Source organism: Rhamphochromis sp. 'chilingali' (genome assembly GCF_963969265.1).
Source record: "Rhamphochromis sp. 'chilingali' genome assembly, chromosome: 20".
NCBI classification, from domain to species: domain Eukaryota; kingdom Metazoa; phylum Chordata; class Actinopteri; order Cichliformes; family Cichlidae; genus Rhamphochromis; species Rhamphochromis sp. 'chilingali'.
Window position 1 is genome coordinate 11,936,758 of NC_137947.1, and position 13,411 is coordinate 11,950,168.

A 13,411-nucleotide genomic window follows, 5' to 3' on the forward strand; every position below is an offset into this window, starting at 1 on the left:
TGAAAGCCTTTTTTCTAGTCTCCACACTTGTGTTTTGGGTGCTTTCGCTGTACCAAAAAGTGTGACTCATTGTAGGCCAGTTATGCCGAAAATCTGTTAAGAACCCACCCAGGAAATCATCACACTTGGGAAATTTAATGGATTTTTAAAAAACTTTTTAAAGCCTGGTGACATCGTCGCCCTTCAGAAATGTGTTCAGCGTTTATACAATTACCATAAATTTTTAAATCCAAGGACATGGAGCCAATTTGATGTTGGCTTTCTCACTCCTATAGAAATGAGTAGATGGAAGGTTTCTGATAAACTGGGTCCTCTTACACACAGCTCTGACTGCGTGTCTCTGTAACCTGCAGGAGTACGTTTATCCCGACGCCAGAGACAGGCAGTATCTGCTGTTCTTCCACAAGGGGGTGAAAAGGACACGCTTCGACATTGAGAAGTACAACAAGCTGAAGGATGATATCGCTGAGGTATAGTTGCTCGGTTGAAAGCTGGGTGTTTTGTAATGTAAAACCAGCGCTGCAGTCGCACTGGGGATTCACGCATTTTGCAGTTCAGCTCTCGGATTTGTTGTGCCAGTGGATACATGCGGCTTTGTACCACCCCGCCACATTTTATTTATTTATTTGAATTTTCACTTCCCTCATTTTCCTCTCTCACTTTACATCCTCTTCAGGTGGAGTTAGATCTGAAGCGTCTACGGGACCCGCTCCAGCTCCAGCTCCCGATTCAGCAACTCACCGACGGCAAAAATTGATGGGAAGAGTGACCTCCCCCTCGCTCAGCTCCTGCAACCCACTTTTTTCCTCTTCTCTTCTGCTGTCCTACTCCCTCCTCCCTCTTTCCCATCCATTTCTCTTAGAGTCCCCTATCCCTGCATCCCTCCCGCACCCGATAATCCCATCCCTTTATTCTCTGACGGAGGTTTTTTTCTCCTTTTTTTTTCCTTTTCTTTTTTGGGTTCTTCTTTTTCTTTTCCCGACTGGAACCTTGAGTCGGAATTGCAAGCAAAAACTGCTAAAAGGCGAAAAAAACAGGATGGTGAGAACATCAAGAACTGAAAACGTCTCACAGCTGATGGATGCTGGGGATGATGGAAAAGGAAGACGATGACGATAGCATTAAATTGGCCACAATGGATATGCCTCAAGTCTCCAGAGGGACAGCCGGCAGGTAACTCCAGGGATGAAACGGGAATTACTACACCTGTAGAACACTCACGACAAGGAACACGCAGCGGGGGCAGCTGTGTGTGTGTCTGTGTGTGTTGGCAGGACTTTCAGGCTACCTTGGGACACTGACCTTGGCTGCCCTGCGGGTTACCACGGCGGCGCAGTCCTTCTATCTCTAGTGGTCAAACTGTCAACACACACGCCTCCTCTTGGACGGGGCAGGCTGCGAGGACACGTTTACAAGAAATCCCGACCGCAGTCACACCATCGGGAAGACCTTCGTTTTTCCTGTGGCCGACTCCTGCTGCCTCTCCCTCTCGGAGCCGCGCCTCCTCCAGGCGACGGACAGCTGTCACAGATTGACCTTCCTTCGTCAGGAGTCCGTCTCCACTCGCAGGATGCAGGATTGAAAACGCCTCATATCCTCTTCCTGTTTTAACGCCCTGTAGCGGCCCAGCCTGCGCAAGTATGACAGTACTACCGACAACAACATCACTGTGTGTTCTTTTATTCCAAAAAAACAAAAAGAAAAAAAAATGATAAAAATATTTTGGCACTTTTTATTTTGAAAGCCATAGTATATTTGTTATGGAAAAATATGAATATATATGTATACAATCAAATAAACCAGATGACCAGAGGCTAGTTTTTTCAGTGGGGGGAGGAGCTCTCATACAACAAACCTCTTTTTGTTTCTTCTTTTTTTTGGCATCAAACAGCTCATCTTACACCCTCTATAAAGATCTCCTGCCATGAAGGAAGCCCACTAACAGTCCAACACACACTTAGTCGCATACGCACACACATAAAAAGCATCGCCCTATATGCAGTACATACATAAAGCTACCAGTTTTTATGCATTTTCATGGCAAATGCACACTGTATGTGCCACAATAACAGCATTCAAGGTGGATGTAAGGCTCGTCTGCATGGCTGCCAAGGGGATTGGGGGGAATCCAAATACAAGGGTGCTGTTTGACTTCTTTAATTATCTGAATGCAGCAATTGCTGTAGAAACGCTTAACATAACGGCAAGGTTGAAATCTTTACCGATCATTGCCTCAGACAAACTTACAAGCATGGTAATACACTTGATGAACTGGCTTCTACAAAAACTTTCTTAATAGCTAGAGGTTTTTAGTAAACTCCCCGCAGCTCAGTAACCATTGTCTTGCCATCTTGTGTTTTTTTTTCTTTCTCTTACCAAATGAAATCACAAAATAAAAGCTCAATCCAACAACAAAACAAGTGTCATGGCATTGAAGTCATAGAGGTTTTCTCATTCAGAAACAAATCCAGAGTGTTCTCCTCCCACTGCTGCTGTAATGCCCCTCCCTCCCTGCTCCCTTGATGGCAAGGCGGGGTAGACTGCATGCTGTGGTATGCCCTCAGTAGAAATCTGTGAATGTGTAGGAGCATTATTGCAATTTTGTACTTAATTGGACACCTTTCTTTTGCACATTTGCTAAAGAGTCATCCACATCAAGCTGAAGTCTTATTCAGAGGTTGTACAAGCCATATATTTATGTTGTCCATTTTTATTTAGGGGGGATGGTCATGGAATAAACCTTTGCCAGGTTCACATATAAATTTATGTTCAGGCCGAGGATTGGTGGCCTTTTCTTCCCCCCATAATCATCTCTATAGCTTCTCAAAGCCAGTTATCTTCACTTCTGCAGAGGGGAGGCACACGTGGACTTCAGCTCCAGATCATCCTGTGCCTGTGTGTGAACAGTTGGCAAAATCCTACTGATGAGATGCTTGTGTTAAAATACAGATTTTATATTAAAATGCATGATTTTAGGGTCAAATCAAAGGTTAGACCTGCAGATCTCAAGGCAGGATTTTTAGTCGAAACTGTTACCGTGTGTGTGTGTGTGTGTGTGTGTGTGTGTGTGTGTGTGTGTGTGTGTGTGTGTGTGTGTGTGTGTGTGTGTGTGTGTGTGTGTTTTACCTCCCAGGGAAAAGGTGCCTTTTGGATCATTAATTATTTAAACTTTTTTGACAATGTAGCAATTTGGTGAACGGCAACATGATACATGATAGGAAAAACTATAAGAAGAGAAAGTTAATCTGTCTTTTTTTTTTTCCCACAAAGAAGGGTTAAATTTCACTCTGTGGAAGTGGAAATCAATTTTTTGCTGTGTGTGTGTGTCTGTGTACATGAGTGTTTGTTTGAACCTGCATGTCTAGTGCACAGAGAGCAAAAGTGCACATCACCATATTCATGAGTCCTTTGCTCCTATTTGCCGCTTGTCAATGGCGCTAAAAATCAATTTGGCTCTCATCCCGTTTTACGGCCGTCATCAGCTTTAAATTTGTCTGTCCTGAACACACACACACACACACACACACACACACACACACACACACACACACACACACACACACACAGAAAATGGTGTTTCCTTGGAGATGTTCTGCAGAAGGTGAGTCCTCCCCTCTGCTGTTTCTACACAACAACTCCATCATCATCATCATCATCGTCACAGCCTCCTTTTTCTTTTTTCATGCCATCCACCGTTTATTGCCTTTTTTTTTAAAACTTTTTTTTAAAACAATATATCAAATATAGGGAAACTTTATTCTAAAGAGGGTGTTGCATGAATGTATGTTTACATGGGAAATATGTTAAAAAAATAAATAAAAAAACGATGATTTATCAAAATAACTGCAAAGATAATTTAAGAACGTTGTTTGTAGAGATTCCTAGTTATAAAGGGCAGCGAGGCGGGGTTGCGTCTTTAGAATCTGCCCTGCCAAATCTGATTTAAATCCAGGCCAACCAAATGCTCAAAGCCCATCTTCACCTTGTTTACTCCCTTAAATCCCTTCCCTCAGCTCCCCAATAAATGGAAAAAAAGCCACCTATAAAAGAGGTTTTATGACCTCTCGTCTTGGAGTCCAAAGTAAAAGTGGCAGGTGCATTTTCTTAGCTTATTGGGGGCTATCTCCGGTTCGTATCCCTCCTGTTATTCTTTTTCATCAACCCCCAGCCTTTTTTCTTCTCCAAAGTCACATTATTACAATGTTTTGAATTTGTTATGTTCTGAATTTCTTGTTTTGTTTCTTTGTTGCGTGGGTGTGAGCACTTACAATAAGATTTGTTTAAAATGCCTGAAGAATGAAGCAGATTATTGGGTTGAAAATGATCTCGTACTTCATTCTGACCTCTTATTTACTTTTTCTTTTCTCCTGTTGACATGATGCTGTAATGTTGGCAAAAAAAAAAAAAACAAAAGGAAAAAAAAGGAAAGAAAATGTAAAATCCTGTATCATTTATGAAATATGTATAAAAGAGAAATGTAATTCAATTATCAATAAAATCCTTATCCAGTTTTTGGAACCAGTGGTCCGGTTGAAATTTGTGATTAATGTGTAACGCTGCCGATGTTTACAAGAAGCTTTCCAAGGTCTCGATGACTTCCCCAGACTTTCCTTGGCCTTCAGCCCTTCCTGCACAGGACATCCTATGAGATAGATCTGAGAATCAACACACTCTTGTTTTTATTTTTGGTGCTTTTTCAATCTTATTTTGATCATTAGAGCAGAAAAGGAATCATTTCCCTTGAATAACCCGAGAAAAGCCATGAGCCATATCGCTGTGTGGTTACACTTGGGTGCATCACTGCTTTAAGCTAAATGCTAATGACAGCAGAAAAACACTCACAGTGACCAATGTGAGTGTGAGGTCAGTTGTTGACATTTGACATATAACTTCCTGTCTGCTCACAAGTAAAATACAGCTAAGGTCATGGTCTCAATAGTTTTGCAAAACATCTTGATAGGAAAAAAAATTCATCCAAATGAATCATTAGAGCTGTCACAATTGTCTTGAGAGCAAACTAAATGTGATCTCTAATCTTCATGACCTTTCTGGTTAGTACCTAGCTGCTCATTTAGTTAAAAATCCAACAGGTCAATCTCAGCTAAAGGATCATAAATGGGATTTAGTGTCAGGAACTGGATCCGGCAGTGCAGCTTTAACAAAACTGACCAACTCACAGAGGTGTGTGGTTCCTTATCATCATCTTCTGCTTATTCGTTTTACAGTCGTAGGGAGGTTTTGAGACTATCCCAACTGTCATAGGGTAAGAGGGAGGGTACACCCTCGACGAGTCACCAATCTCCTCATCTGCATCCATGGATGGAGTTCATCCATTCATCATCAGTTACTCAGCTTGCTTCATCCATCCTACGGTGAATTTAGAATCGCCAGTTAACCTAACGTCATGCATGTCTTTGGACTGTGGGAAGAAGCCAATGTACCTTGAAAGAATTACACAAACGGGGAGAAAATTCAAACTCAACATAGAAAGCCCAGCCTGGAGTTGAGCCCCGGACCTTCTTGCTGTGAAATGACCGTGCTAACCACCATCATGTCACCCTCTTTAACGCCATAATATTAAAAATCAAGCCTAAAAGAAAGCATTGATCCTTAAGGCAAAAGCAATCCTTTTAAGCAAAGTCATGAAGAAGTCAAACTATAGTAACTTATTCAGATTATGACTCAGTTGTCCACATATAAGCCTAAAAATCTGGCCTTTAAATAGGAAAAATTAAGAGCATTACATAAAGGAGCAAATAAGGTTTTATAATACATATAAACATATAATTTATGAAACTCCTGCACTGTTCTAAAATACAATGCTGATTCAGTCTATTTGTTCCCCAGAGACTTGCAGCCAGGAGGACTAACGACATCTTACTTACAGAGCTAAGTGTTCTGACTCATTTCTTCTAACTACCTCATGGATTAATGTCTCCACTGACTTAATTACATAATGAGACACAAAAACTGCAAGCCTCAGGTTGGCTTCTGCAGGTTTTAAATGAAAAGGGCAAAGCTGTAGATACCTCCGCTGGCGGCCTGAAAAACCTACGAGCACACGTCGACTCTGCTGGATCAGTTTGTCCTCATCAAAGGTCTTGCTGCGCTAAAATTTGAGTGTGCAAACCTCGCCGTCACCATCTTGAAGTGAAAGATGCTTCAGCGGGACGCTAAGCAGTTTAATCAGATTGGTTAAACCGAGATTAGATCATCACTCGTTTTTTCAACGAGCTTTAAATCAGGAAGAAAGGAAGGACAGACGTGTCTCAAGCTCCAGTCAGAAAACATGTGTTGGATATTTTAAAGGCATGTGCAGTGTAAAAATAGTTTTCTGATGGAAACAATGGGAGGATGGTCCTGTTACTGGATTTGGGGAGCAGAAGGTCAGGGATTCAAGGTGAGAGAGGGACATGACAATTTGACAAAGATAAGAGGTGACTATTAAAAACAGACTTCCTCAAAAAGATGAATCAGAAGTGCCGCACATACACAAACACACTCAGGCTTGAGCTTGGATCTTCTAACCAACAGCGAGAAAGCAGATCATGATTTTTTTGGTAATTACCGGTCTGGCGCTGGAGATTCTTGCAGTTGCAGGTGTAGGTAAGTGGATTATGCAATTTTTTATACTTACGTCCAAAATAAGCAGGTATGTCTACTATAAAAACGTTTTTACTGTGATTAAAAGCAACGTGAAATTTAATGGTCAAGCTGCCAAAAGCATTACTGTAGTTTTTACATAAATCTAAAGAAAAGCTCAGATAAGTGCAGTTTTTGGGTACTATGTGGATTTATACACATTTAATGCTCTGGTGAGTTTTTAAGCAGATTAGCAGTGTTACTGGAAAACCAGGCACAGAGCAATAAACAATGTCGGGCTTTGGCCACACAAGAAGTTGTTAGAGTGATCAGGTCATTCTTGTTTTGTCCACATTAATAAAATAATACTAGCTGTAACCTTTAACAAAAAAAAAAGTGATATGAAAGAGAGTAAGTTTGTGCACTGTTGCTCTTCATCTTCATTTGTACAGACAAGATCAGGTCAGACATGGCTCCATATTCTCCCCAAAGCCTTATTAAGTTATTCATGCCCTATCTGGAAGATTTAATGCTCCCATTAGCATACATCCGCATGAGTCAGCTATGTCCTTTGCCCCTTCTGTGCTGTTGGAGCCGGGCACATTTGGTCAGTCGTACGTCTCTCAGAAATGGCCATTAATGCTGTCAGAAGACTCAGACTGCGGATTGATCTGTCTGCTTTTACTTGAGCAGCGTGGTGACAAGATGTACTGTCCATTAGTTGGCGGAGGCCTATATAGTCACAAAATTAGACAAATAGCACAGTCTGCACTGTACTGTATGTGTTTGCCTTCACGTCTCTGGTGAGCTTCGTTCTGTCAGGTGTCACACACAAAGCACTTCCATGATCTGTCTGCTTATTCAGCCCTGCGAATACTGTCTGTTAAACCCTTCTTTTCCTCTCATTGCCCACTCCCTCATGCTGTCACCTTTTGTTTTATGTCTGCCCCTTAATTACACTGTTAAAAAGGGCATGAAGAAGGGAAATACTATTGATCGTTTTCCTGCACTTTGTTTATTCTCCCTGTTCAGTCGCTCTCTCTTGATTCTGCTGGCAGTAGTGAAAAGAGTCACCACTGACAGAACTCATTGGCTAAAGAGGCCTTTGAGGACAGCTTGTTGGCTTTTAGTCCAATTAAGCTGTTTCCATCTATCTGGCCAATCCAAAGCTTTCATGGTAACAAATGGTCAAGTGGGCAAAGTACCTAATGGTGTTAACTTGAATTCAAATATACAATAGAGTGCGCACCAAAGCCTCTTTCTGAGCCTTTATATGCCAAACTTCTTTCTCAATGATTCATCATTTACAGTTTAAATGATTTATATTAAACACATTTATCTTACTTTTTAAGGATCTAATCATGTGGTGCTTATTTTCTCCCTTCCCACCACCCCGCCTCAGTCTTGGACCCCTGCTCTGCGTACATCAGCTTGAACGAACCGTGGAGGAACACAGACTACCACGTCAACCAGTCATCCGGCGTGCCCCTGTGTGACAGCCACGTCTCCGGTGAATGGTATCGCTTCACAGGCATGGCCGGGGATGCCATGCCCACCTTCTGCATCTCCGAGAATCACTGTGGCACACACGCCCCCATTTGGCTCAATGGCAGCCACCCAAAGCTCCATGAGGGCATCATCACCCTGCCTGTCTGCGCCAGCTTCAGCAACAACTGCTGCCAGTGGAACGCCAGCGTGGATGTGAAGGCCTGTCCTGGAGGATACTTTGTGTACCGCCTGCCAAGGCCGTCAGTCTGCTTCCATGTGTACTGTGGCCGTGAGTGAGCACGTCGGATGTGACATCTGTTGGTTCGTGAGATGCTTTTTTCAGTAGCCTGACTTTGTTGTTTTTGTGTGTTGCAAAGATTTCTACGATATTTGCGATGAGGCCGACTGCACGGGTCCCACGTGTCCGCAGTCTGACTGCCGCTGCGCCCCTGGAAATGTCCTGGGACCAGACGGACAAACATGCCTGGGTGAGACATGCAGAGAGGGAGGAAGTGGAGGAGACAGATAAGTTGTGCAACAGACAGAGATAAGCGAGGGAACACGGAAGACAGATAGGCTGGAAACGTTTCGTGGAAAACAACAAGAAAAATCAATCCAGCTGGATTTGCAGTCGGTTCACGCAACTGTTTTATTTTCTAATTAAGCTGTTCCTATGTTATTCCTCATTTACCCAACGTAATATCCAGTGGCAAGTAGGGTGACGATTGCTGCTCTATGTATTTATATCACCTATAGCACGATCATTTGTACAAGACATTCATTCACAAAGAGATTGGTATACCAAGGTATAAAGTATACAAATATGAATATATTAATATTTAAGTCTTGTCTTGTGTGTTGGTTCACTCATATCCCCAAATCGTTCAACTGGTAATCTTTCTCTTAACTATTTTCACTGTTCATTACTTATTTTTAATGAGCCTATCACAACGTCTTTAGAATATTAATATTAAAATAAAGCTTATTTTATTTTAAGGAGCAGAGCCTGATTTAAAAAAGCAACAGAAGCAATCAAACATTTTAAAATACTGATTTATGGTATACGCTCAAGGTGAGCATCTGCAGGTGTACGTGTGTGTGTTTGTGTGTGGCATACCGGGGCTTAATGATGGTTGACAGGCATGCTAGGGCAGCCTGGCCAGTTTGAAATTTACCATAATCTCATTATTCATCCATCTACCAAATCTGCCAGTCCTCACCTCAGTAATTACGTTCTCATTTCTTCATTTTGGCTCACTCTTTCTTCGCTCTTTTGCACTCTCACTTTTGTTTCACCGCACACTTTTATTTCATCCATCATTATTTCTTTACTGGGCCTCTCAGGATTATAAATGCAGGTTTAAAGTCCTTTAAAGTTGATGTATCATTCCTAAGTGGATGGCCTCAAGGTGATACACTCCACTCTACCCATCTGCTGCTCAGTTATTTAAAACGAAACTCATCTGATATTAATATCTGAACCTGTGTGTGTGTGCTCAGATGTGAACGAATGCGATCAGGGCAACGGTGGCTGTGCAGAGGTATGCGTGAACACCAAAGGCTCTTGGCGCTGTGAGTGCGGACGAGGCCGTGTGCTGGATGAGGATGGACGCACCTGTAGAGGTACAAGCACAGGCGTGCACTTATGTGTATTTGTTGTACAGAGATGAGTAAACTGGACACACACACACACACACACACCTCCAAATACTCTCCTGTTCTCTGTGTTGAAGAGATAGCAGGCTGTCATGTTAACAATGGAGGCTGCAGTCATGGCTGCTCCGCTCTGCTGGACTCCTATCAGTGCCACTGTCCCAGAGGGCTGGAGCTGGGAGAGGACAAGCGCACGTGTCAAGGTGCGTGTGTGAGTGAGAAAAAAAAGGTAGATATCAGTGATAGGTAATCAATCGGGCAAAAAAAGAAGCAGCCGTGAAGATAAATGTTTGGATTTATCTCATCTGATTTTTCAGCAGAGATATGAGGTGAGTGCATTTCTTCAGGTTTATTATTACTGTTGTCAGGGACGACCTATAATCATATTTGAAGAGAATAACATGATTGGCCTTTTCTAGAGAGCCTTTTTTGAGAATCAAGAAAAATTGTCTGTTGTCTGTTTGTTTTTTTTGTTTTTTTGTCATTTATGAAAGAAGACTCCAAAGAAAAAAACATTTTTATTATGGTTTATTGAGCAGATTAAGTTTTTGATTAACAGTTCACTAGATAATAAATCAAGAAAAAAATGTTCTTTTAAGTCAGAATGCAAAAACATTCACCTGTAAACATTATTTTATTCTTGATTTATTTCTCAGTGATCAAGCACTAATGTTGTCAAAAGAGTACAAACAAAATCAAGGCTTTTGGATTTAAATCCCTTGAACAACAGTTTGCCAAAACATAAAAGGAATGATGCTGATATTCACAGTGGGGGAGCTGGAGCCAGCAATACTTTGTTTATGGAAATAAGATGTAATTACCAAAACTGACAATTTGTTTCTTTTCCTTGCGCAACACATAAAAAACAACAGCACGGCATCACATGTTCAGAAATTTCCAGCAAGAAAGTGATAAATCAGTAGAAACTACTTAGAAAAGTTAAGCGGCCACTAGTGGTAGAATGAAGCAGTGTCTTGGGGCGGCTGTGGCTCAGGAGATAGAGCTGGTCGTCTACGTATTGGAAGGTCAGTAGTTCGATGGCTCATCCTGGCTCCTGTAGTTGCTCCTTGTTTTTCTGCTGATAGAACTCGGCAGCTTGCTTTTACTGGTTTCTGTATCATTACTTCTCACCACAGGGCATCATACTGTGTGATGTGGCATATGTTGTTGTATAATGATCACTCAACTGTGAGATCATTTTAAGCAGCTTTTTGTTGTTTTATCCATGTAATAGTTGGCGATTTCTTTTTTATAGTGTTATAAAGAATCTGTGATATCTTTGACTCCCCCCTCTGCAGTTCCTGTCCAGTGTGATTCCAGCTCTATTACAGTATCAGTTCCTAAGGACCTTGTAGGCGGCCTGGAGCTCTTTCTCTCCAACTCATCTTGTCGGGGTGTCTCCAATGGCACACACATCAACCTCAACTTCAGCCTCAAGACATGTGGCACAGTAGTTGAGGTCAGAGGAACTGGGGTGGAATTTTTGATAGAATGTGCCCTGGGTTAAATATGTAAGCCGAAGGCTTTGAAAAATGAGCAGTGCACTTTAATATGGGTTGCTCAAGCTTGTTACTAACTGAAAAACCCATTAATGTAATATACATGTTCGCTCTCAGGTGACAGCTAATAAGATTGTAGGGACCAACCTGGTGACAGGTCTCCCAAGGAGCAGCCCAGGAAGCAGCGGGGACTTAATAGTCCGCACCGGCAAGTTGGTGCTCCCAGTTACCTGTGAGTTCCCCAGGGAATATCAGGTTTCAGACGGATACCAGGCAAGCCAGCGCAACTCAGCCCTAGAGCTGGAGGGCCACAGTGAGGGGGTCTTCACTTTCTCCTTAGAGCTTTTTAAGGATGCCCAGTTTTCAGAGGCCTACCGCACCCCACCCCAGCTCCGCCTGCATGACTCCCTCTTCTTTGGGGTTGAGCCTAAGGAGAGAGTGGATGGTCTCTCTTCCCTGGTGGAGAGCTGCTTTGCTACACCGGGGCCCAAAGCTGACCAGGCCCTCAAGTACTACCTCATCAGAGATGGGTGAGTGTAGGTTTCATGTTATTTCATTTCATATATAATGTATATATTTATGTGCCTTATTTGTTTCTTCAATTAATCACTGTCTGTTTTGCAGCCCTCTACTGGGCAAAGATATAATGCAATAATCTACTTTAAATTAAAAATTGTCTTTACATTTGCAGGCGACAGATAGACAGATAGATGTCTGAAGAAATAATCAAAACAATCAGTCTGGTGTAAATAGCCACGCAAACAGATTTTACTTTATTTATTTATCAGAAAAGACGTTTCTGCCTTGCTAACAATAGAAGTGCATTGAGTTCCAGTTATTGTAGTAAATGTCATCAGTATGAGATCCCACTGCTGTGTCTTATAAAGGTCTTCTTGGCATCAGGTGCTCAACAGTTATCCAACCGGAAATCACTCTTTCAGCTGAAAAATGTCACTCTGTCTTGTACTCTGACTAGTTCAGAAAAAATACAACACATAGTTTTGGGTAGAAAAATGGAAACAAAATTTTTAAAATGTATGAAACACGCTTTTTTCCAGTGAATGCAGTTTTCCTCTGCAGACACAATAGGTCATCACTAAATCTATATTCATGCTTGCCAACAAATGCGGCAGGCTGTCAGGACCTTGAAGCATCTAATCTCTTAATGAAGTGCCTTGTTAGAAACATTTATGGATCTCTTTTTATTGCATTAAGATGCATGTGTGACTCTAGTTTCTCTCTTTGGCTTCACACGCAGATGTATTGCTGATGAAACAATGACACAGTACTCGTCAAAGGACCAGCTCTCTAAGCACTACCAGGTCCCCGTCTTCAAGTTCATTGGCAAGGACAACCGAGTGAGTAAAAGGAGCATGCTGGGAGCCAGCTGGCGAATGTGTGTGGACTTATGCCTGCATAGCTCTATACTGCAAAGACTGTATTAATAGACCATGTGAATTAGAAGAATCCTTTACACTGTGAAGGCAGTCTCAAAATATCAAAACAAGCTTGCTTCCTCTGTTTACAGCAAGTGTTCCTGCACTGCCAGGTGCTAGTGTGCCGGGCAGGAGACTCCCGCTGTGCTCAGCGCTGTCGGGGACGCGTCCGACGGGAGGTTCAGACGGATGAACCTCAGGAGCAGCACGCATTGAGCGCAGGCCCCATCATTATCCTGCCTTAATCATGGCAATTATACAATGCTATCAACACAAACATCAACAAAAAAGCCATGAAATTAAACAATCAGCACAGTTGCATTTAAACTGAAGTGAACACTTTATGGTTTTTCTCACTTTCTGTCATTCGTACACTATTTGAGTGGTGCTTTTCCAGATTAAACATGCGTAGAGTTTGAGATAATAAAGTCAGCGTGTCAGTGTTTGTGCACGTAATCCTTATGAGCCAAAAGCTCAGATCTTAGACTGTGCTGAACATTCAGTTTCAGACTTGTTTTGTACTCTTGTAATTTGTAAGATGTCAAAGAAAGGGATACCCAGCTCTGGCTATAAGAAAACCTCACCCACCTTCTACACCCACCTTTTTTTTTTTTTTTGAGAAGAAGCCAAGCAGAAAAAAGATGGTTTAAAGAAAGAGGAGTTAAAACAGCTTGAACTGACAATTGGCACCAAGGCCAGTTGTAAGATGAATAAGGATAATTTTGAGCAGCTTTAGTAGAGTCCAAAAATAAA

At 42.0% G+C, this 13,411-nt stretch overlaps 2 protein-coding genes across 3 annotated transcripts in view; both read left to right on the forward strand.

Moving 5' to 3' along the window:
• mcu (mitochondrial calcium uniporter) overlaps positions 1–4,264 on the forward strand; it is a 63,958-nt gene extending 59,694 nt beyond the window's left edge. For both annotated transcript variants that reach the window (XM_080868148.1, XM_080868147.1), the window contains exons 8-9: positions 354–470; positions 677–4,264. In XM_080868148.1, the coding sequence (XP_080724274.1) occupies positions 354–470; positions 677–757 (198 nt within the window). In that variant the 3' untranslated portion in view covers positions 758–4,264. The remainder of the gene's footprint in view (positions 1–353; positions 471–676) is intronic.
• A 2,284-nt stretch (positions 4,265–6,548) lies between these two features.
• On the forward strand, positions 6,549–12,903 carry oit3 (oncoprotein induced transcript 3; the record flags this gene model as incomplete). The annotated part of the gene is made up of 9 exons (XM_080869307.1): positions 6,549–6,606; positions 7,985–8,359; positions 8,448–8,558; positions 9,571–9,693; positions 9,804–9,926; positions 11,022–11,182; positions 11,340–11,752; positions 12,481–12,580; positions 12,751–12,903. The coding sequence occupies 9 exons, from the start codon at positions 6,549–6,551 to the stop codon at positions 12,901–12,903; spliced, it is 1,617 nt and encodes a 538-aa protein (XP_080725433.1).
• Between the last annotated feature and the right edge of the window lie 508 nt (positions 12,904–13,411).